This window comes from Ylistrum balloti, unplaced genomic scaffold, assembly GCF_031769215.1.
Source record: "Ylistrum balloti isolate Yb309-2 unplaced genomic scaffold, AGI_CSIRO_Ybal_v1 Utg370052, whole genome shotgun sequence".
In the NCBI taxonomy this organism is placed as follows: Eukaryota; Metazoa; Mollusca; class Bivalvia; order Pectinida; family Pectinidae; genus Ylistrum; species Ylistrum balloti.
Window position 1 is genome coordinate 899000 of NW_026782104.1, and position 25178 is coordinate 924177.

At 35.7% G+C, this 25178-nt stretch overlaps 1 protein-coding gene across 2 annotated transcripts; it reads left to right on the plus strand.

Annotated features, from left to right (window-relative positions):
- The first annotated feature begins 430 nt into the window (after positions 1 to 430).
- Positions 431 to 22206, plus strand: LOC132549282 (uncharacterized). 2 transcript variants are annotated; one of them, XM_060213202.1, is made up of 6 exons: positions 431 to 641; positions 4971 to 5078; positions 5586 to 5691; positions 18248 to 18473; positions 20648 to 20749; positions 21281 to 22206. In XM_060213202.1, the coding sequence occupies exons 3-6, from the start codon at positions 5611 to 5613 to the stop codon at positions 21748 to 21750; spliced, it is 879 nt and encodes a 292-aa protein (XP_060069185.1). In that variant the 5' UTR covers positions 431 to 641; positions 4971 to 5078; positions 5586 to 5610; the 3' UTR covers positions 21751 to 22206. The 2 variants fall into 2 exon arrangements, with proteins under 2 accessions (XP_060069185.1, XP_060069186.1); XM_060213203.1 differs by lacking the exons at positions 431 to 641; positions 4971 to 5078 and having other exon boundaries at positions 5455 to 5691.
- The last annotated feature ends 2972 nt before the right edge of the window (positions 22207 to 25178 follow it).

Here is a 25178-nt window from a genome sequence, read left to right on the forward strand (position 1 = left end):
CAACACCTCGCTAAAATTGATAATCAAGGGAGGTAACTCAATCGGTGTTAGCCTATTTGTTACAATTCGCTAATTTCTGTTGATTTTATCAAACGTATCGATATGACGTTTTCCTCTCCATTTTGTTCATGTTCTATGAAGTGATTTTAATGAAGTTTTATACACGATACAAGAATAACATAACATAATTCAATAAAAAATAATTTTGACCGAATTTTCAAAATAATGACAGACCAATCAAACCGATACACAAGGTAGTAAGTCAATCAATGATTATATAACACTTCTGTCTTGTTACTGATACTATCGTGCACAAACAATAATTAGTAAGTACGAATGTTGCATGTGTAATAGTATAACTGCCAAGACTTGTTGCTAATCTGTGTCTAATTTTCTGACTCCTGCGTGGAGGAGAGGAGAGAAATGCACGGAACAGAATAAGCGACAAACCCGTTTGTATAAATGCACGGAGACATCGGTGTGATGGTACACTGATGACAGAGAGAACGTGGATGACAGACGTTGAAACATAAATGTCAGGTGTCACACAGCAGGTGCTATATATAGGTGTGTGGTCGTTGTTAAGGCTTACAGGTGTATGGAAACACGTGGAATTAGATTTTATACAGTGAAAGATTTTGGTAAGTCAGGATTTTATTCTATTCATCAAATATAACAAATTATAGATTTCTAATATTTCCAAAGAAACGTAGAATTTCATGTAGTATGATTTTAATATATCGAATTTTAAGAACAATAGATATGCATAAAGTGCTGATACAATATAATGTACATTATATACACCAGCACACGTTACGGCATACGTGCGCCTTGTGTTATACACGTATGCTTGCGTACAAGTGCCACATTACCTGCGATTTTATCCCTCTTATATATATATATATACACTGCCTTCATTAATGATATAAGTATACCACTATTATCAATATTGTGTCAATTTTCTCACGGTAGACGTAGACCCGTCCACACGTATACATAATGTTGTGTTGTATAGGCAATACTGTACAACGTTAATATATATCCACGATTTAAAATCTAGACTCAGTCATTTTACATGCAAACTTCAATAAGCTTTTTCTTTTTCAAACGACTGATAATAAAAACTTAAGTTTTGTTATAGAGATTCAGAACTAAACAAGGCAGTTGATGATTTCCAAATCTGAAATCAGTTAATTGTACCGATTAAGAACTATTACGGTGTGCTTTGCACGGGTTCTTTTTAAACTTTTAGTGATTCAAAACGTTAATCTGAAAAATAATAATCTAAATCAGTATGTATTATTTCCGTGATAACATTTCCGCACACAGTTTACCTTATATAAATGGTAGATTCTACATTTTTATGTACGTATATGACACGACACTCCTGAGTTTCAATTTTACATAAAAAAATTTTGAAAGAATGTTTCTGTTATGTGGTGATTTTTTTCCTATGGAAAATAAAACATTTTTCGCGAATTTTATCAATAAAATGAAGACATTTGTGATGACAATAAAGAAGCAATCTTCTGTACTGTTTCCTTCTGAAAACACTTGACGTATCCCTGCTTGTAATACACACCCTTACCCGGCACGTACTGCAGTTTATTGTTGCGTTAGCATAAATATATAGCTTTTTGATACTTTCAAAATTCCGTTAATTCCTAAACTTATTACTGGTTCATTACACGAAATATCTGTTGTTTCATATTCTTGTGCGAAGTTGCTTAATTTACCATTGACGTCACACGTATTGACGTAATCGTCATTCTCGGTGAATAATTCCAGAAGAAACTCTTTCATGGTAGTATTTTGTACGGTGGCCGGTTAGGGCCATCTCGCAACTTCACTCACTTACTCCCTCGCCGTCATAATCTCATTCCCTCCTTCTGTCAGCCCAAGGTCAAAATGGCGAGATTTCCTTTTTTTCCCCTTACCGGCCACTAGGACTTTTTTAAATGGCGGTGTTTAGTTTAAACATATTTTATTGCTGTTAAGCAAAAGGATTGGGCAAAAGTTACAATATCTTTAATAACGCCCTCTACGTAAGAAGAAAAACAATTACATATACACATTTCAAGATGGCACAAAATAATTATATACATATTAGTTTTAATTAAGAGAGAGAGAGAGAGAGAGAGAGAGAGAGAGAGAGAGAGAGAGAGAGAGAGAGAGAGAGAGAGATCTACTCAAATTTCATGGCTAAATAAATGCATTCTTACAAAATACATCTTAAATATATCTTACGCTATATTTCACATTTAACCGCACCTGGAAGGAAATAATTGTGCGATTTCATAGAAAGGCACAAGGAAATGGAACGTGATATATCTAAAACGGCGAGTACTCAGTATGTGCTGTTGGACATATATAAATATATCCTTATTATCATCACTTGAGTAGTATTCATGGCAAAATAATAATTCATCTAAACTTAAAGGTAAATATTTATGAAGGTTTCTGAACATGGCCAGACGTTGGTCGTTAAATCTGCCACATGTAAAGAAGAAATGATGTACAATTTCATAAGGATATCTACATGAGAAGAAGGAGAGTCGGTTAGATTAACGTTGAAGAGATCTTCATTTTAAGGGCAGCATTTATGGCGGAGTTTGGTTAATACAATTTTAAGCTTACGATCTCCAACTAGGTAGTAATCAGGTGCATTAAATGTTTCATTTTGTTGAGAGAGACGGTCTTTGAAGATCTTAAAAGAGAGCGCAGTTTTAATAATAGTGTCTAGATCATTCCACGACCTTAACGTAGAAGGTATAAAAGAATGGAGTGTAGATTGTAAACAAAAATTAGGAATGAAATAATTTTCAGAGTTTCTCAAATTGTATTGAGTTAATGAAGATACTAATGGGGAAGAAGGTCTGTTAGATATGAGGGAGTCATATTGTTGTGAATTTTATAGAAAAGTTGAAGTTTGCGATGACTAAATAACGACTTCCTTGGAATTCACAATGTAATGTAAAGCTACACGAAAACGTACTGTGTGAAGTATGACGCTAGGACGGATTTAATATGGAATAATTCACATGGATTGGACTAGGATGAATCTGACGAGCTTTAGTATCATTTTTATCATTACTGGTTTCAAATAAAAGTTTCGTGATTTGAAAGTTATAGGTTTAAAGCAGTTTTATGTTTTTGTGGGTATTTTGCATCAAAATTTTTATTTAGATTTGCCGAGTAATGAGTAGTTGTAAAACATCATTATCAGTCGCTGTATGTGTTCTGGGCGCAATTTGTAAATGTATAGCGAGCTGTTCACATCTGTAGCACAGAATACATCGGTATGTTTTCTTCTGTTTAATGAGTTTTAAGTTACGTCAAGGGCATCAGGTAACATCCATCACATAATGGTAGTATGTACAGGTAATCCTTTTATGGCAGAAAAAGACAAGTCATTACCTTGTCAGTATGAGCAAAGCAATTTTCCAAAAATTTCCCACATCTGTATTCAAATCACTGATACAAGTCCGCGTTCAGACATATCATTTACATGAATTGAATTGTTGACGTCCAAACAGACGCAGTTTGAATTCAAAATGATTAGCATTCAAAAACACTATTTGCATTTGAAAATACTGTCTTGTGCATTCAAGACGATACATGGGTATTCCATATTTGTATATTTAATTCTAAGTCCCTCAGTTTTGCGGATGGCACATGTATATGTTTGTGAAATGGTAGCAATCACTGTAACAGGACCCCCGCGTGAGATGCGGATTAAATAATGTTTGTACAATGATGGAGATCTGTAAACCTGGGTGTCCGGATCGGATGCAGAAAGGTGATTTGGTGATGCGGAAATCGGAAGCGGATCCGTAAACAAGTTTATCTCGACCCTTGTACTTAGAATATCAAAGTCAATGATGTGCTGCTTGAATGCACGTGTAAAATATTACATTTAGAAGTGTAAGTTATCCCATCTCCCTCTTGTCGATATGTCTGTTCCTTTTTACAAGATGATGCGTTTGAAGTTTAGAAGAAAAACGGTTCTAAATATACATTGTTTCTGCACTGTGTTACATTCTATAATTAGATAATTAGCTACCGTTCTGACGTAGATGTAGTGACAAGTTTGATGATCCTGGGAAAATGTGACGTCACAAGAATCCAACAGATATAACATATGAATGATCTGAATGATAAGAAAGGCGCTTGCATTCCTGTGTCGGGCCTAAGACCACTTAACTTACTTTTTATCGCATTGTTTCTCGCGCGAAATGTACGTGCGCTTGGAGAAGTACAGAAGGTACGTGTTCAATGTCTAAAAGATGTGTGTTATCGGTGTAATACTTCGTGCTGTATATATAAACCGTTCCAATCGTATCGCGATAATTTCTGAGCATACTTGTGCGATGCTAATATTAGCTATATGGTAAACCACGGTACCTTTTTTCGGAGTTTTTATATAAGTTCTTCATACATAGACACCTCGGTAGGTAAATCCTGAAATCCGACAGCCAACATTTATATCGAGTCAGGAACTAAATGTCGATACAAACCATTCGAGAATCAGTTACATTGTGGTCGCTATACGCCATGAATCGAAGTCCTCTGTACGATCCTTGACCAATCGAAGCCAAGAGATAGTCAATTGTCGGCCTAAATTACTCACATATAGTATGTACCATATTACTTATTTCAGCGCTTGTCAAGTAGACCTTAGTGTTTAAGTCAGTATATGTATGATAGATATACATATGTATATCATCACGTGCTATTCATTACGAATGTCATCCCGAGCTCTCGCCCTTCAAACAAACGAGGGTGACCGACCCTTCGTCCTAGATCTCTTGAACCTTAATTTGAAGTACAAATTGGACGGCACGACAGAACCTCCCATTTATCTATCACTTGAAACTCATATTATATGAAATCACACCATGGATGTATTCATACCAAGTTGTCCCTGTAAATAGAAGTGTTGTACTGATATTCTCTTGGTCTTATTGCAGACTCGTCCTCACATCAGGCGGACATATGTGAAGTGTTCCCTCACCATCAAATGTACTCGTGACCCCCAGAGCCCCTCGATTCTACTTCTCTCGGGACGTCTTGTGCAGGTTTGTCTCTTTTCATGAATAGAAATGCACAAAACCGCCGCATTGTGTACATTGGTAACGTGCTTCGACTTTCAGTCTGATCGTGATCGGTCCACGCACTGTTAAACACTAATTAATACTGTAACTATTAGATACTGTGATTTATTTGCTTTTTAATGACAGAGAATTACCATTATGAAGATAAGAGGGCGTGTAACACTACCTTTTAAGGAAATTCGATCAAACAACGAGTTGATTTCATAGGCCTGTTGTATTTGTAGCGATCTTAACGCCGCAGCCTTTTCAATAACGTCCAATGAGGCTTGTCGCTGACCCCTGACACACTGTATGCATTAACGCACATTAAATAGTACGTATGTGTACATATACGTTTAACTTATTCCGTTCCCATTAGTTGTACATGAGCGAGCTTCGTTCAAACGACATTAAGTATCAGTTTAAACCGCCGATCTGATTTTTGTGTGGGATTTAAACAGAAATAACACGTGTTCCGTATCATTTGTATAGTAACGAACCCAATGCTGTGCTGAACATGTGCTGTACGCGAGAACAGTTTCGTCTCCGTAAGTTCGGACTGGACTATCAGCAACCCAAAGACTTCGTCACTTTACAGGTAAGATAAAGTGATAGATTAACTTTCAGGTTTTTTACCTGTAAATTTTGACACCGTTCCTTCAAAATTGATACACATACTGATTTGAAATGTAGATGTTTAAACTTGAAACATTCACGCTTAACATATATCATGCTTCGGTTGACGGGAACTCTGACCTTTCAAACTACTGAAATAAACATGGTAATCGAAATCAGATCGATTTAATAGTGAAATTGTGAGACCCGCCCTTTCACACATCAGTAACTCTCGTGAAGTTATGCGATAGTTATTATGTTAATTTTTTTCTCATATGAAAGTGTAAAACTTTTGATATAATCATTACACTTGCTCACATCCTGTTTTATCAAGAATTTAATAATCATTTTGAAGTATACTCCTATTGAGCTTAACACTTCACTTACTGTATGTTTCGCTAAGAGGCTTAAGCTACAGTACCGATTTTTAAAGTTGATAACACAAGCAATATTGTTTTAAAAAATCACATCCACACTTCTATCATGTGGCACATTTTAATGTCATTTAGAATATCTTTTTTAAAGATCTTGGTACAAATAGAATTGGCAAAAGGCACAGTGTACAAACACCTTCACCCTGCTTCGTATCGTTAACAGTAAACCATTTTGTCAAGGTTGACATTATTGTGTGAAAATGTCGAAATCACTAATTAAATAAGTAGATTTTGGATAAGTTTTCGACTTATTACATATGTTACGGCGCGTGTGACCTTCTGTGTAAAATATTGACCTAGATAACTTTTGTTTTAGACTAATAAATGAGACGACTAAACAGTGTGATAGTGTACACATGCCGAGAACATAGTTAAACAACCGTCAAGGTGGGGCTCTCCTACGGTGAATCTGACGAATTGATCCCTTTTTTTTAAATGCTTGACACTTTTGTAAACAAATTGAATTCAATCGATCACAATTGGGGAAATATGGTCCCGAATATTACCATCATTCAGCCTTTGTCAATAAGCAGTGGGGGTCTACCAGTACACTTACACTTAGTCCCAGGACCGTGTTAATATATTACATAATAGTTTCTAAATCATGTGTTTTCAATCTTACCGCTGTCAATAAAAATGTTTAAATCAATATAGAAATGAGTCAATATTAACGGAACTTATGCTATGTGAAAAGGGATTGGCCAAGTTGTGGTAGAGGAAGTGGTACCGGGAAATCTAACCGAGCCAATGTCAACGGGTAGTCTTACCTAGCCAAGATAACCGGGTAGTCAAACCGAGTCAAATATAGTACAACATCAGCCCAAAATTGGTTGTTACATCAGGTATAAATAGGGTGTCATGTCAGGTATAAATAGGGTGTCACATCAGGTATAAATAGGGTGTTACATCAGGTATAAATAGGGTGTTACATCAGGTATAAATAGGGTGTCACATCAGGTATGAATGGGGTGTCACATCAGGTATAAATAGTGTGTTACATCAGGTATAATTAGGGTGTCACATCAGGTATGAATAGGGTGTTACATCAGGTATAAATAGTGTCACATCAGGTATAAATAGGGTGTCACATCAGGTATAAATAGGGTGTCACATCAGGTATAAATAGGGTGTTACATCAGGTATAATTAGGGTGTCACATCAGGTATGAATAGGGTGTTACATCAGGTATAAATAGTGTCACATCAGGTATAAATAGGGTGTCACATCAGGTATAAATAGGGTGTCACATCAGGTATAAATAGGGTGTCACATCAGGTATAAATAGGGTGTTACATCAGGTATTAATAGGGTGTCACATCAGGTATAAATAGGGTGTTACATCAGGTATAAATAGGGTGTTACATCAGGTATAATTAGGGTGTCACATCAGGTATGAATAGTGTCACATCAGGTATAAATAGGGTGTCACATCAGGTATAAATAGGGTGTCACATCAGGTATAAATAGGGTCACATCAGGTATAAATAGGGTGTTACATCAGGTATAAATAGGGTGTCACATCAGGTATGAATAGGGTGTTACATCAGGTATAAATAGTGTCACATCAGGTATAAATAGGGTGTCACATCAGGTATAAATAGGGTGTTACATCAGGTATAAATAGGGTGTTACATCAGGTATAAATAGGGTGTCACATCAGGTATAAATAGGGTCACATCAGGTATAAATAGGATGTCACATCAGGTATAAATAGGGTGTCACATCAGGTAAAAATAGGGTGTCACATCAGGTATAAATAGGGCCACATCAGGTATAAATAGGGTGTCACATCAGGTATAATTAGGTTGTTACTTCAGGTATAAATAGGGTGTCACATCAGGTATAATAGGGTGTTACATCAGGTATAAATAGTGTCACATCAGGTATAAATAGGGTGTCACATCAGGTATAAATAGGGTGTTACATCAGGTATAAATAGGGTGTCACATCAGGTATAATTAGGTTGTCACATCAGGTATAAATAGGGTGTCACATCAGGTATAAATAGGGTGTTACATCAGGTATGAATGGGGTGTCACATCAGATATAAATAGAGTGTCACATCAGGTATAAATAGGGTGTTACTTCAGGTATAAATAGGGTGTCACATCAGGTATAAATAGGGTGTTACATCAGGTATAATTAGGGTGTCACATCAGGTATAATTAGGGTGTCACATCAGGTATAAATAGGGTGTCACATCAGGTATAAATAGGGTGCCACATCAGGTATAAATATTGTGTCACATCAGGTATAAATTGGTTGTTACATCAGGTATAAATAGGGAGTCACATCAGGTATAAATAGGGTGTTACATCAGGTATAATTAGGGTGTCACATCAGGTATAATTAGGGTGTCACATCAGGTATAAATAGTGTCACATCAGGTATAAATAGGGTGTCACATCAGGTATAAATAGGGTGTTACATCAGGTATAAATATTGTGTCACATCAGGTATAAATTGGTTGTTACATTAGGTATAAATAGGGAGTCACATCAGGTATAAATAGGGTGTTACATCAGGTATAATTAGGGTGTCACATCAGGTAAATATAGGGTGTTACATTAGGTATAAAGAGGGTGTTACATCAGGTATAAATAGGGTGTTACATTAGGTATAATTAGGGTGTCACATCAGGTATAAATAGGGTGTCACATCAGGTATAATTAGGGTGTCACATCAGGTATAAATAGGGTGTTACATCAGGTATAAATAGGGTGTCACATCAGGTATAATTAGGGAGTCACATCAGGTATAAATAGTGTGTCACATCAGGTATGAATAGGGTGTCACATCAGGTGTAAATAGGGAGTCACATCAGGTATAAATAGGGTGTCACATCAGGTATGAATAGGGTGGCACAACAGTCTCAAACAGGGTGACACATCAATAGAAAAGTCTCGTCCCTTTAAGACATGATCCCTCAGCAAAAGGTGTGAATGAGCTGTCTTTTATTTTGGTAACTTAGTTAATTTTTATCATACCTCTATGAGTTGCCGTACTTTGTAAATTTCTATTATGCTCCGTCTTTGGAATCGGCTAAATATCATTACGTAAGGTAACATGGTAGATAGATACTGCACGGTAATCAGATAACACATATGGGGGTAGGACCAACTTCATTAAAAACTTAATTTTACAGCACAATAATTGAACATCATTGTGCAGTTTTAAAGAGTCATAAAAATCTTATCTGTAGTAGCCAACGCATTGTAAGGAATTTCTTTAAACACCGAAACCATCCATTTAGAGTAAAAATACTGATTCGGTAATGACTTTGTTGGGTGGTAATCCACACGTTGTACATAGTGCCAAGTTTCGGATATCAGATCCACCGACATTTAAATCCGTATAATTAGGTCAATACCTGTATAGAACGTCCCCGGTAAGGTCGCGGACAACAGATTAGTAGATTTGGAATTGGCAACTATCAGTATGAGATATTCCATGGGTCATAGAAGTGTCATTTTATCTACTATAACGGCCTTGTATATTATTTCAGCAGCGTTGTCAAGATCCGTAATTCTACGACATCTGTCTTATACCAGTCCGTGCTATGTTGATGTAATTCAGATCTGTTTTGACATTCATTTTTTATCGGAAGCCGACTTGTCCATGATATATATGATAATGTACATGACATGGCCACCTGACTGCTCACACACATGGATAATTTATCATTTGGTATCAATCTCCATTGAAGAAAGACATGCAGGTCCGACTCAAAAATACCGGTAATTGTAACGTGACACTAGTAATAATAACCAATCAGGTTCTTGAAGCAGTAGAGAGATCGATTATTGATAAACAGGGACAAAATGCTTATATTCTTATGTTACATGAGATAAATCTTTCCACAAGGCGCATATTATCAGTGTCGAGAAAAAACATTTCATTAAAGTTTGACTCTGTTTTATATGTAGTGTAATGTTTTAGCGGTTCAAATCTTTATTGTACTGTGAGCCTCAATAGACACAGACACACAGACGGACGGACGGACGGATTGACAGACACACAGACAGCCTGACAGACAGAATGACAGACTGACGGCGAGACGGACGGATAGATCTAGACTCGGACTATACATATTTATAATGATTGTTCCTGTGTCTTTGAAATGCGTAGATCGACATCTGTCCTAGTGTCCTACGTGCTATATGTATCTTGACTTTCACAGAGTAGCCGAGATACTTTCTCACTGTTGCAATAAAATGAATCACAGGAACAACGAATATGTGTCCAGTTAGAAGTCAACGGAAACAAACAGGGGAATGACACCAATAAAACCATTAAACATTAAATTGGTAAATTAGACAGAAAAGGACTCCCTTTCAGTTTTTCGAAGTGGATATCCCACGAAATCATTTGTGTTCAAGGCAATGTTACAGTATGACAGCTATCGTTTGTGGTTTACCATAGAACCAACACTTCGTAAAATGTCTTGTGGAATTTGTTAGACAGATGGCAAACGTTCCAATATTACTGGCAATGTTTCAAGCATAACTATTTACAATGAACACCAGTATTACGGCATAAATATTCAAAGAATGCGACAAATTTTGACTGAAATTCAGGTTCCACAGCCTTAATGTTTGTATATGCATATTATGATTAGAAAAACCCATCACAAGTACATACTTGCTGAGAATTAGAATTGCAAAACTGCACACAGTAGATAACGTGCCGTTCTAGATAGGTTGTGTTGATTTGTGTGATTGCTATGTTAGTTGATAGTTCTGTATAATGTATAGCGGTGCCCACAGTATCTAATACACGTACCATAATGTATAGCTGCGCCCACAGTATCTGATACACGTACCATAATGTATAGCTGCGCCCACAAAAACTGATACACGTACCATAACGTATAGCTGCGCCCACATTATCTGTTGCACGTACCATAATGTAAAGCTGTGCCCACAGTATCTAATACACGTACCATAATGTATAGCTGCGCCCACAGTATCTGATACACGTACCATAATGTATAGCTGCGCCCACAAAAACTGATACACGTACCATAATGTATAGCTGCGCCCACATTATCTGTTGCACGTACCATAATGTATAGCTGTGCCCACATTATCTAATACACGTACCATTATGTATAGCTGCGCCCACAGTATCTGATACACGTACCATAATGTATAGCTGCGCCCACAAAAACTGATACACGTACGATAACGTATAGCTGCGCCCACATTATCTGTTGCACGTACCATAATGTATAGCTGTGCCCACAGTATCTGATACACGTACCATAATGTATAGCTGCGCCCACAAAAACTGATACACGTACCATAACGTATAGCTGCGCCCACGATATCTGATACACGTACCATAATGTACAGCTGCGCCCACAGAATGTGATACACGTACCATAATATATAGCTGCGCCCACAGTATCTGATACACGTACCATAATGTATCGCTGCGCCCACATTATCTGATGTACGTACCATAATATATAGCTGCGCCAACATTATCTGATGCACGTACCATAATGTATAGCTTCGCCCACAGTATCTGGAACACGTACCATAATGTAAAGCTGCGCCCACAGTATCTGTACACGTACCACAATGTATAGATGCGCTCACAGAAGCTGATATACGTACCATCATGTATAGATGCGCCCACAGAATCTGCTACACGGGCCATAATGTATAACTGGGCCCACAGAATCTGATACACGTACCATAATGTATAGCTGCGCCCACAAAATCTGATAAATGGACCATAATGTATAGCTGTGCCCACAGTATCTGATACATGTACCATAATGTATAGCTGCGCTCGGAGAATCTGATATATGAACTATAATGTATAGCTGTGCTCGGAGAATCTGATACATGGACCATAATGTATAGCTGTGCCCGCAGTATCTGATACACGTACCATAATGTATAGCTGCGCCCACAGAAACTGGTACAAGTACCATAATGTATAGCTGCGCTCACAGAATCTGATACACGTACCATAATGTATCGCTGCGCTCCCAGATTCGGATATATTGACTATAATGTATAGCTGCGCCCACAGTATCTGATACACGTACCATAATGTATAGCTGTGCTCACAGAATCGGATATATTGACTATAATGTATAGCTGCGCCCACAGTATCTGATACACGTACCATAATGTATAGCTGTGCTCACAGTATCTGATACACGTACCATAATGTATAGCTGTGCTCACAGTATCTGATACACGTACCATAATGTAAAGCTGTGCTCACAGTATCTGATACACGTACCATAATGTATAGCTGCGCCCACAGTATCTGATACACGTACCATAATGTATAGCTGCGCCCACAGTATCTGATACACGTACCATAATGTATAGCTGTGCTCACAGTATCTGATACACGTACCATAATGTAAAGCTGTGCTCACAGTATCTGATACACGTACCATAATGTATAGCTGCGCCCACAGTATCTGATACACGTACCATAATGTATAGCTGCGCCCACAGTATCTGATACACGTACCATAATGTATAGCTGCGCCCACAGTATCTGATACACGTACCATAATGTATAGCTGTGCTCGGAGAATCTGATATATGGACTATATAACACGAAAATTCCAGACTCATTCATCACAACCTTATCTGTCCTTGTTTCCACCTCGGCCAGAATTCTTGGCAAATAAATTGTTTAGTCAATTTCATGTTTATACGATATGTAGTTATATATAGTTTTATATGTTTTCCCAGCGTCACAGGATACGAATTTTAAAATCATACCAATGTTAGTTTAGGCAAGTGGACTAAAATGTTTTAGATTTCAGTCTTGGAAAGAATCTGAAGATTTAGTCATTGACAAAAATTAAAGAGTTTGTCAGGATATATTCTCATTTACTTGGCCCAGTGTCAATACAGGATACTCCGTGTGAAGTTCGATCTGGTTTGTGTTAAAATGATCATACTATACTAGTATTGTGCCGTAGCTGTTACAATTACTATTAACTTCCTCCCGGATGTTGTACATGATGTAATTTATGTAATATTTGTGTATTGAAAAAGGGGCAGGATGCCTCGAAAATTTGACAATTCGCTTGTCCGTACCGTTGCTATTACTTCATTGATCATATATCTATTCCAGCAATACGCATCCAACGAACATTTGTTTGTTCGGGTCCAGTACCAATATTGGACCATACCGTCGATATTACTTACTAGATTCTATATCTATATAAGTTTTGATGGACAAAGATCAACTGATGCTAGTTTTTGCAAACTAATTAAATGGTACCAAACCAAAGGTTTGTTTTAGTAGTTTTAATATTTATATAATGACAATTTCTTTTCCCTCAGTTTTATATTATCACCAAATCAGTTTACAAAACAATAAGAATAAGGAGTGGGTGGCTATAATTTCGGACCGACGAGAGAGCCGTTTTCATTTGATTCAAAGAGGTCAGCTGAAAATAGCGACAGGAGGAGAATGCAACAATGTGACATTTTATTTGTCAATAGTTGATAGATAGGCTACTTTTGACTTGAACTTTCAGAAACTATCTGTTTGTTTATCAAAAACAGTTATTTGTAAGCAGTCCAGATGGAAAATTTCTGTCAATTGTGTTACGATGTTGTGCGCGACTAGCCAAAATCGGAACGATTTCGAAGTTCCGGAATGGTTTTTCGGAAATACTCTTGAGTGTTCAACAGACAAATATCGTGAATGATTTCAGGTCACTGATTTTGATACAGAATTGGTCAGATTTCGTTTTTTGGCATTCTCTGCAATTTTAAAGTATTCTCGAGAATGTCTCGGTGTCATATATAACATACCCTCAAGTTGTAAAACCTTGTGTTACCGAGGTATGTTTTTGAATCGAACAAAGGCTACATTTGCACTTCCGGTGTTATCAGCTAGCTACACCGCCCTGTGTTTGTGGTGCTGATATAATGAGGTGGATAAGAGAATGTCTTTAATTGGGCTGACGTCTTACTCAGCGCTCGGAGTCCGCCCAATCTCTTAAAGGACATGAAGTAGACACCACCTATGATTCAAATATGTCAGATAGAATGTGCAGTTCATGCCTCGGCTTACAAGTGCCATTTCAGAGGCTAATTCCTATTCATCTTATAACTAACGTGATTATGATTGATTTGTTTTGTCAGCGATACATGTCGTAGTTTCATACTGTTTATATATCATAAGCTCTGCTGTTCGGAATGTCTCTGAAATTATTCTATAACACTGACCAAATTGAAAAGTCTAGGAAAGAAAAATACTTTAAGTACATATATTTTTTTCCTCATTACTTTTACATACATCTCGAAAGACTTGAAAACTGTATATGCCTTGCATTTGTGATTTCACATCGCCGAGTCTTTTTTCAAACACTGGAAACTACTAACATTGCGTAGTTGAGAACATTCATTATTATTTGTAGCTAGAGTTTTTATCCAGGCTGACACAAAGCGCCGCGCTGCACAGAATACCGTGAGAATACTGTTTGCATTGCATAATCGAAAGTTAAGTTTTTTTTTGTCCATAATTGTTAAAAGGTGTGATCACACCATTATATAATTTAGCTAATGTATATATTTTTTTTATTTTGAAACAAACATAGTTACGTTGTTTGCCAAAGAAAATCAAACAAGTTCATTGGGGTTTTAACTGGCAATCCTATAATAAATTCCATACAGGTAGGAACTGTTTCTGTTTTCTGTGTGCAGACATAAGAGTGACTTGTCGATATTGCCCAGTCCAGATCTATAATACGTATGGCTTACATCTTAAGACAATGATTATGTAGTCCACAATACCTTATATTTACCGAAAATCACTCCATTTGAAATTTCAAATGATTTTTTTGTCTAAACTACGTTTATATTGCGCTGACTAAGAAGACTAGATTATTTAGACGATGTAATTTGTGAATACAAATCATTCGTCTGCGTGGAAATGTAGTTCCAAACTTTAATATCACGGCAATGTGGTTACCCTTTCTTTAAAAACATGATAAACTTAAAAATCATAATGTCTGTTTTGAATATTTCAAAGAAATTAATTAGTGAGAAATCAGAAAACAGTCTCTCAGTAGTTTTCTTATACACAGTTATTTTCTGTCACAGTCGACACATTTGTTGCAAGAAAAATATTAACTCATAAGATTTTAAATCTCCACTTGTCTCACTTCTACTGGTGAAATTCAAACCTGTTTAGATATAAGTTGTTATAAAACCTATCCAGCAATTCATGTTACGAATATCACCTCGCACCTTAGTCTGTTTTGTTATCCGACTTATCATACATAACTTTTCGTTCTCTAATTTCACTTCCTAGTATGACAGAATAGACAATCACCATGGAGATAACGGAAAAACATGCCACATGATTAAACTACATACAAATGATACGAAAATAATGTCACCAAGGTTGTCTTGTGTAGGTAGTGAAGACGTTAATGAGTACTGCACCATACAGACAACATGTATTTTAAACCTTTACATGACCTCGCGCGTGAGGCTTCCGTATTACGACAGGCTGTACACTGTGCATGATTTATACACATATAAGTATGTCTTTAATTTCAAAATGAAATAAATTCACATCTTCCAAAGTGACCTTAAACAGAAAGTATGGAAAGCTATTTTGGTAAATCATTCTAAACATTGCAACACCCAATTTCACATTGCATTTTGTAGTCAATAGTTGCATCTACATTAATTATCATACAATAAAAAAGGAACATCTTATTTTTATGTGAGATAGTTTTACTAAGAAAGAAAGTAAGCTTAAGCAGGACAGGTAGTAAACAACGTGCACTTTGTTATGTTAGTGTGGAGCAATCGAAGACATTCTATCACCGGCACATCGTTTTGTTGTGTTGTTATAGTGACGTAGCCTTACGTGCTGCATTGCAATTTTTTGCAGTATAGATTCGTAGCTGTACTTCTAATAGGAAAAAAATGAATATCTGTTATACAATGGTGGTGAAATCTACTTTTTTTGTCTACTCTTTATATCAGTTGTGGAAACATTCCTGTCTTTGCCATTATATACATGTATAATGATACCGAGGAGAACTGCCTTGTTTAATTAGAAAAATAATTTTGTATTCCTAACACATTGATGAAAACAATTTAATTTAGTACTGTAGTCCAGTAAAGACTACTGATTAAATGATTTCCATATTTGGCGTTATCTGTAATAGTTGGTGTATCTGTGAGGGAAACTATGTATTGTATTTCTACAACTCAATTAACACCAGTTTTATTAATAAACATGCTTGTAATGTTAAATTGAGCATGCTTAAGGTAAATCTTGTGTTTGATGCGCATATAACTAATTAAATAATTTAACACGATATGGTCAAATTTATTCGTTCAGTCCAGTATCTCATTCGGTCCAATACCGGTCATCAACAGAAAACACACCCCGGGTGTTTATCGGTTATAGACGGGAAAATAGTACATAAACATTAGTCACTTTTGTTTTACCTGTATGTAGATATAGTGTCATCTCAAATCTAGAATAGATCGCTGATACTTTTGCAAATATCTCAAAATTATATAAAGATATTTCTATACGTTTAGAGATACTACTACTTATATTAAGTCCACGTCGTGTATATAGTTAGGAAGTTTACATAGATATGTTTATGTAACGGGGCTATGTAAACAAAAAAATTCGGGACTATTTAAATTCATTGACACAATTGCCAAAAACAAAGGTCAAGTTATCATATTTGCACGCCGACTGAACTCATCTCTCTCATTAAAGATGTATTATTACCCGAGTCGTTCATAAACTCTCGAGAGGCTCTTCCGTCATGTGCTCTTACTCAGTTAAGGTTTCAACTTCCGGTTTATCTCCGTTTCAATGACGTGTCGCCTAAAGCCCTAACTTGTGCCCTGTTAAGCTTAAAATCATGTAAACATGTCATAGCATCTGATTCGTTACTAAATTTAGCGCCAGGTTCCCGTCTGTGTTTCCGTACTAACCGTAATCGGTCCTAGATCTGTCGATCTGAACAGTGTAACCGACAAATATCTAGCTAGAATAGTTTGTAAATTTATCCAGAGACTTAAATGGCTTTCAAAAATTAAAAATTTATTTTGCTTGTTATCAATATTATTTTCATTGGATGTGGCATTATCTTTGAACGAGTTTCCAACCTTATCTATTTTACTGTTTTTAAGAACTGCTGATTTAAAGGAAACCTTTCATTTTTGAACGCAAGTGCTTCGTCTGCATTTAAAACTGTTACCAAAGCAATACAACATGTTTCCCATCATCACAGAAAAATACGGAACATTATACAGCAAACCTAAAACAACTAAAAAACCATAATACAAATGTGATATCAAAATCCCATGCTGAAAAGACCACTTAACATGAAGCCGCCCTAAAACAGTTTTCACTCTATGAAATTCTTATTAAGCCTCCATTGATTTCAATCTTGTGCGCGTGATGTTGTATCTGTGTGGGTATATGCATAACAGGTAGACAAAGAAGTTTAAACAAATTTCAATTTTAGAAGAGAGTTAGAAGTGGCGATAAAAGAGATAGGATGGAAGGTTTGCTATGGATGTGATTTTGTGGATGTTCCAATGATAAGTCTCCATGCCATGAATACATTACACTGAGTGCCATACAACGGATATGGAAGTAATTAATTATATGTCACCTTAATTACATGTAGTAATTAATTTTGTCGTAGATTTACTTTGTTGTTTGGTTTTACATTATGTACTAATCATCGCCACATGTTTATGGGACCAGGAAAATAATAAATCAAAAAATCTAATTTAAATTGAGAGATATTTAAATTTTCGTAATTTAAACTATATATAGTATGTTTTTTATTTACACTGTGATGTACGCTATGGGATTTTTGTTTTACACTAATCTGTTAAGATTATCTTTCTGGTTTAGAAATAGATAAAAAGTATATACAGTACTTTTCATTTATAATTTCCCTTAAAATGATACAACGTAGCAGAAACTTTGTCTCCTAAAATCACGGTCAGTATAGTTGTGATTGAACGCCAAGTTAAGAGATTGTATATAACATCGCTTATTTAAAAATTAAAATTTTATCAATATTTAAAAATGTTATCTGATCTTGTTATCCAGGCAGGAAGTCAAGTCCATTACTTAGTATGGACGTCATTCTGGACAATGTTTCATCTCATCTGGTGTGCGTATGATACCTACTTTTATAACGCCACATGGGACGTGCATCCCGCCTCATGGCTGGTCTACCTCACCAACTGGTCCTACACACTCATCACAGTCCATTCCTTCATCGACTTTCTCACCGCAAGCTATATCTATTTTTATAAAGATGGAAAAACAGAGAGTAAGTATTTATAGAACATTGATATCATGCTAAGATAAATATTATAACTTTATCTGCATACAGCCAAAGTGATATTCCTCACAAGATTTCATAAGATGCTTTTGGAAGAAAATTGTACAGAATTATCAACTTATGTTCATACGGAAAGAGTACAACCCAGTTTGCCATTTGAATAAATTATTCTCACCTGTCTCATCTGTCCAAACTGACCGCAGGTGAGATATTTTTATGTTTACAAATTTTGCAAATCGGAGGGGATATCCCTTGAATATCTGATACAGTATCTAAATAATTCTGGCAAAACAATGAGAAAATATGTAGTAGCAAAAACAAACAAACAACTTGAATATTCATGACTGGTAAAAATAACTGCCTGTTTCTGGTTACTCAGAAGACAATTGGTCAAGAAGAGTATAATTCTCCATGCGAAATAAATCAGAAAATTAATTTCATACATTTAGTAAAAATTGAACTTTATCAGCACCAGATAAAACGAACCCAAAACGCTAATGGCACCTGTCTATTAAAACAGAAACAACGAGTTTACGCCTAGACAATTTCTGTCCAAATGGGATTTTGAATTAAAGTTTCAGAAGATAGTATGTTTTAGAAGAGATCATTTGGAAAAAAGAAATCTATTGCTGACAAACAGTCGAGCGGACGCAAATGGTAACATGGGAAATTCTCGTCACGTGGATATGGTTTCACTTCCAATTTGTACTTGCTTCATAGCCTGTTAAATCGTTTATTTCTTTAATATCGACAGCTCTCAAAATATCATTACGCTGAAGTACATTCCATTTTTAAAACATTAATGATACCGTTTAGACTGCTTTTAAGTGGTTAAAATTTTCGAGATTTTATCAAAATCTTGAAACTTGTTTTCTGACGGAAGTCATGTAACGGACGTTTGCTTCTCAAACAGATTGTACAGAAGACTAACAAGTGAATATTACATTCAACACGAACTGAGAATTAGATACGATAGTGCCAAATGTCTGTTTCATCCATTTTGGACACAACCGAGGAAAAACAAAACTGACCAAGTGAAATATCGAAATTTAGATGAGGAAGTGCATTAGCCCCATTATTCAACAAATTTCCTCTAATAATATACTGTTAATCACTTATATTTCGTTTGGGATTTATTTTCGCGTCAATATGCAAGGAGAGACAATCGCGAATTTAAATCTCTCGCGATTATTTGTACGAAACTATTGATACTATTTTGTTATCCCGTCGTTAACTTGTATTTACAGACATTTGCGTTTTATACAAGCAAATCTTTTAGACATATATTCCTTACAAATCCAATCATCTTGAGAACTCTGTACTTTTAAACGACATCCCCATATTGCTGACTAGTGCTTCACCGAATGGCGTTATTCAAACATTCAGCTGTTGGTTGGAGATCGAGCACGTGTGCCTTAAACAATGGATATGATTGTAAATCCACGATGCTTTTTTGTGTTTAGAAGGTGCTGAAATAGTTATAATAGTAGAGTTTTTAACATGCAAAATATCTATTTAATTGAATTACAAAATAAATAGTAGGAAAACCGTCAAAGGCGTTACAATGGGAATAGCATGGACGAGTTAGGAAGCGTAACGTTAAACACTGCACCATACGGTTGTCATGTCGAAGTACCGTCGTCTTGCCCTGAAAATGACTCATCTCTCTTACATTTGTTTCTCTTGTCTATGCACTTGTCTGTATTCCGCTAAATACATTACAGCATGAACACAGCATAAATCACATGACCGAATCCCTGTTCAGGTATAGTCACATGACTCTCAAAAATAGAATGGCGGTCGGTGCGAAACTATCGGTTGCCGATATAAAGGAGGTTTTCAGAATGCATGTCTCTAATAGCTCGTCATTCGTAAATTCAAATTCATTTCTAGCTCAGTGTTCACGAAATCATGTATTCGCGAAAATATGTTTGCAGACGTGAGTTCGCGAAATAAATTATTCACGAAATCTAAGTGTTTTACAGTAATTGAACAGCATATATTATTTTCACGAGTCTAATTCATCAGAAATAATTAAAAATAAATCTATCAAGATATCATAGCGTAACAGAAATATGCACTTGTGTTTACCTGACCAGTTAGTGTCAAGGTTTACGTGCTGCTGCAGTACTTACAAATACAATGTTGTTTATACTTTTCAGAAGAAATGCCATGGTACATGAAAGTGAACTGGGTAATCTTCAATATCATGAACACATCGGCAGTAATACTAACAATTACGTACTGGGTTCTTCTGGCAAAATGTAAGTAATGACCGTACATGCAGTGACATTCACATCACACGATAGCACGTACAGTCGAACCTCATTATCTCGTAGTCGACGGGACCGTGGGAAAACTTCGAGTTATCCGAGTATTCAATTTAAGCAAAAGCTTGAAAACATAGTGTGAAGTGTGGCCGGGACCGACAAAATAATTATGCCGTGTCTTCGGGTTATAAAATTTCGAGGTAATGAGGTTTAACTGTATGTATAACTAGATTAAACGTTAACAGTCAAGAAAAATAAATACTTACTAACGGAAGAATTCAAATGAAATATGTCTACATCTGAGTCAGATAATTGACGTCGGGCAGGTCGGGGGTCCAGCACTGAAGTTAAGCACTGGTAATCCTGTATTGGAGCCAAAAAAGCGAAATGTCGAATCCAATTATCAAAACTCATTCTAATTCAATAAGATCTCATTTTTCAATAGGATCATCATAAGCGTCGTTATCGACAGTGTCTCTTTAGATACTGTGTTAAGTAATCTATTGATGCGTTTCTCTGTTACAGCATTTGCAGCCACGTCTATCAACAAACACGGTCTCAACGCCGTCTACGTCATATTGTGTGTTTGTTTAACGGCAAAACCAGTCAAATTTCAGCATTTTTATCAACCTGTTATTTACAATCTAATCTATATCATATTCTGCACTATATATCAGATAGCATCTGGTCACGTGGTTTATTCATTTTTAAATTGGAGTGAACGACCGGTGTCATCGTTGCTTCTTTCATTAAGTTATGTGTTTTTATGCTGTCCAGTCGTACATTTGATGTTTTACGGACTGTATCGTCTGCGTCTGCGCGTGGCCAGGAGTTGTGTGAGATCATCTGAACAACCTTCGTTACCAGGAGAACCGGAAGTGGAAATGGGGATGTTAACGAAGGATGAAGAGGCGGATATTCGTCCGAGTGATGGCGTTCTTCTGTCGAACGGACACCACAAAGCTATTTTCAGTTCGACAAAAGAAAAAGCCTGATTGTGTGCAGATCAGTCAAATATTATTATGCAATGAAGTTTAAAGTATTGTGTGATATTCAAGTTAAACAACGATTGTTATGTTGAATAGTGCTAACAAAATATTTATAATGCATGTTTGCAGTGTAAGCCATGTAAGTATACTACTATCGCGAACAACACATATTGACCGCCAATATATAGTTAACGTGCATTGTAAAAAACAGTCTCATCATTCAGGGTTCCACATAAATACCTTATATACATGACCTGATTTAGATCTAGCTTAGATTTAGAGCTGTGTGCTTTCCGCAATTATGTATCGTGTATTGAGAGGAGTTTAAACGCTCCCGGTAAAATAACATCTTTGAACATTATACCTTATTTGTACATCTTCATGCTTTATTGTCGACTTGAACATAAGATTTGAAAATATATGTTACTTTGATATGAAATAAAATAAATATCAGCATTGTCATTTTCATTTCGCAATCAACTTGGTCGAAAATGTCAATTTCATTTAAGATGAACCTGAATAGGTACTCTACCTCTTGTCTCCCTCACCGCCCATTTCACACCCCATCATCTCTGTTCGGCGTTTTACCCGGCTGTTAGATTTTTAAGTCTGTAGAAAGAGTTACTGCTCGTATTTGAGAATATGTTTGTAATTTTTGCCGAGATATGATTCAGATATTGCTGAAAGGGTCAGTATGTGGTTTTATCAACTTAAGATTAGCCCACTATTTTTTAAAATTCTGTCACGCAAATGCACTTTAAACTGGCCCTACAGTGCAATGTAATGTCACTTTGTAACATCTTACAGTTATCGTATATGTGAGCTTACATACGGAACAGCTGATAGCTAGCTTCATGTGTCATCAGGCAACAACACAACATTGTTCCAAAACCGAATTAATTAAGTTGATATAGATATACTTCAGATTGTACAAAAATACACATGTGAATTGATGTTTAAATATAAATTAGTTATAAGTTAGATTTTAGTTCTAAGCTTTTATTTTAAATTCTACTTTCATAGGAATAGGAAGTACCATGAGTTCGTGATTTGGTCAATTTGTAAATGAGTCAAATGAAGTTTCCGGATGCAACGTTTTTGAAAAGGAATTGATAAATTGATAAAAATACAATTTTACATTGCCAATGGATTTAAACAAGATGACGAGCAGTGACACGAGGTGACGATCTGGCCGAAGGTAGACACACATTACGGTAGTGTCAGGCAGCCTACGCTAGACTCGGTATACTGACTATTATTTAAATTGTAAAAAAATAAGGATGGCCTATGTAGCTTTAAAGAGATGCCATATTTATCTGACCACTTACGAACATATCTGATATTGCATTAACGGAATTCGGCCGACACACGGCAAATCCCATTTCGCATACGAATAAGAGGATTGTTGACGTAAATTCCTTCGTGAATATCGCTGTTTTGTCATATCATGTGTCTGTAAGCTGTCGGTGAAATACTGATATTTTTATTTGGCTCATAAAATAACTGTTTTGCGTGTGAACACACGCAATGTTACAAAACGATAAACCATAGTATGTGTTCATCCAGGACAAAAGAAACGATCCAGTTCTGTCATTGGGAAATATAGTGATCGGAGTTAATAAGTTTCAATGAGACAGACGGATATCAGTATGTACATGTTGACTGATGAGTTTCTTCATTTGAAAACCCCATATTGACTGAAATACACATTATGAAATAACATTATTTCAATTCATATCTAATGCCATTTTCATGTTTGTGGTATCTAAATATAGATATTCTTTAATGTTTATGTTGTTTACAAATTCAAATAATGTAACGTTTTCAAAATAGAAACCGTAGAGGCACCGAAGGAAAAATAATCATATTAAGGGAGAATCAGGTATGTCAAACTTCATATCTCACTTTTAATCAAGGAAATTTTACGGAGATGATCATAACGACCATTAAGTTGCACCGCTCCAAAATACATGTCACGCTTATCACTCAACTTGTACTGGTAAAGTGGAAGATGATTATTTTAAGACTAAATGTGGCGGATCAATACGAATATCACTGCTGTAACTAACATCTGTGTCAGGTATGGGTTGACCTAAGTTGACATTCAAAGTTAACATATCTGAGAATGTGCGTAAACAGAGAATTTACCAAGTCTTATAAGTATACAAATATATCTTATGAATTTACATTTGGTTTTAGAGGAGACAAATAACATTAGTAATGTGTATTAAAACACCGATACAGCTAGAATGTTTCCATCTCCTACACAAATAGGTCATTTTATTAACCTTTTCATTTGTTTGAATTGGATATCAGAGCACAAATGTTGCTAATGACCCTTTGGGTTCAGATGCTATACTTCAGCATTGTAAACTTTAATCTGATTTGGGTATCATTTATAAACCAAATGTAAAAAAAATAGAAAAGAAAAATGAGGACCCCTTCCTTTCGATGTTGCTAACAGACTGGGTTTTGCCTGCAGAATCTATAAAATAAAATATAAAATGAAATAGTAGAGATTCCATTAGAGTATTTGGAGATAAAATGGGCAAAGAATCTTATCTAAAATATTGGAATCCTGCCAGCAGATTGCTGCAAGGAAATTGAAATAGATAACAATATAAAAATGATAATACAAAAGAGAGCACATTTCCAAAATCAAAGTGAAAATACATATGATAAAAAATAGGAATGGCGTTGATATCGGTGTCATATTTTATTCCATTTTTATTCATATATTTTTTCTGTTTTTTTTTTTTTTTTTTTCCTACGGCAGTTATACTTTTTCGGCCATGCTTATTTGTCAAAATAATGAATTAAAAGGTTAAATGGGTATAATCTAAGCAAAAATAAGTTGATCCTCACATACTCAGACCTTTACCAGCATCGTATTGATAAACAACAACAATACACCAAATTACAGTTTAATATCTTAATTCGTTAAAGACAGAATGATCCGAAAACCAAAGAATGAATACAAGATGTCCCCATGGCAACAAATAACATGTGTAACCATCTGATTATAGACATTTATTTAATTTTTAATGCTATCCTAGATCTTAATACTTTTTAGCATCACTGACGAGACCATGAAGAACGAAACAGCTAAACGTGGTAGTTTTCTTTCTCGCTATTATTCTCATATTATTCAATATTTTCGTGTCTACTTATTTATTTCTTCCATAGATCGCCATTATAAAATGGTAAACAATTATAAGTACAGGAGAAATAGAGTAAACAACATAATTAATAGAGCTAAGGAATTAGTTTATGAAAATGTAGATACGGTGATGGACAAAAGTAATAATAATAATAATCCCAAGATGTGTTGGAAACTCCTACGGAGTATTCTTAACGGCAAAACAAATTCTGAAATTTCCCCTTAACTAAATTCTGCTACAAATGAAATTATATATGACAATGATAGTAAATGT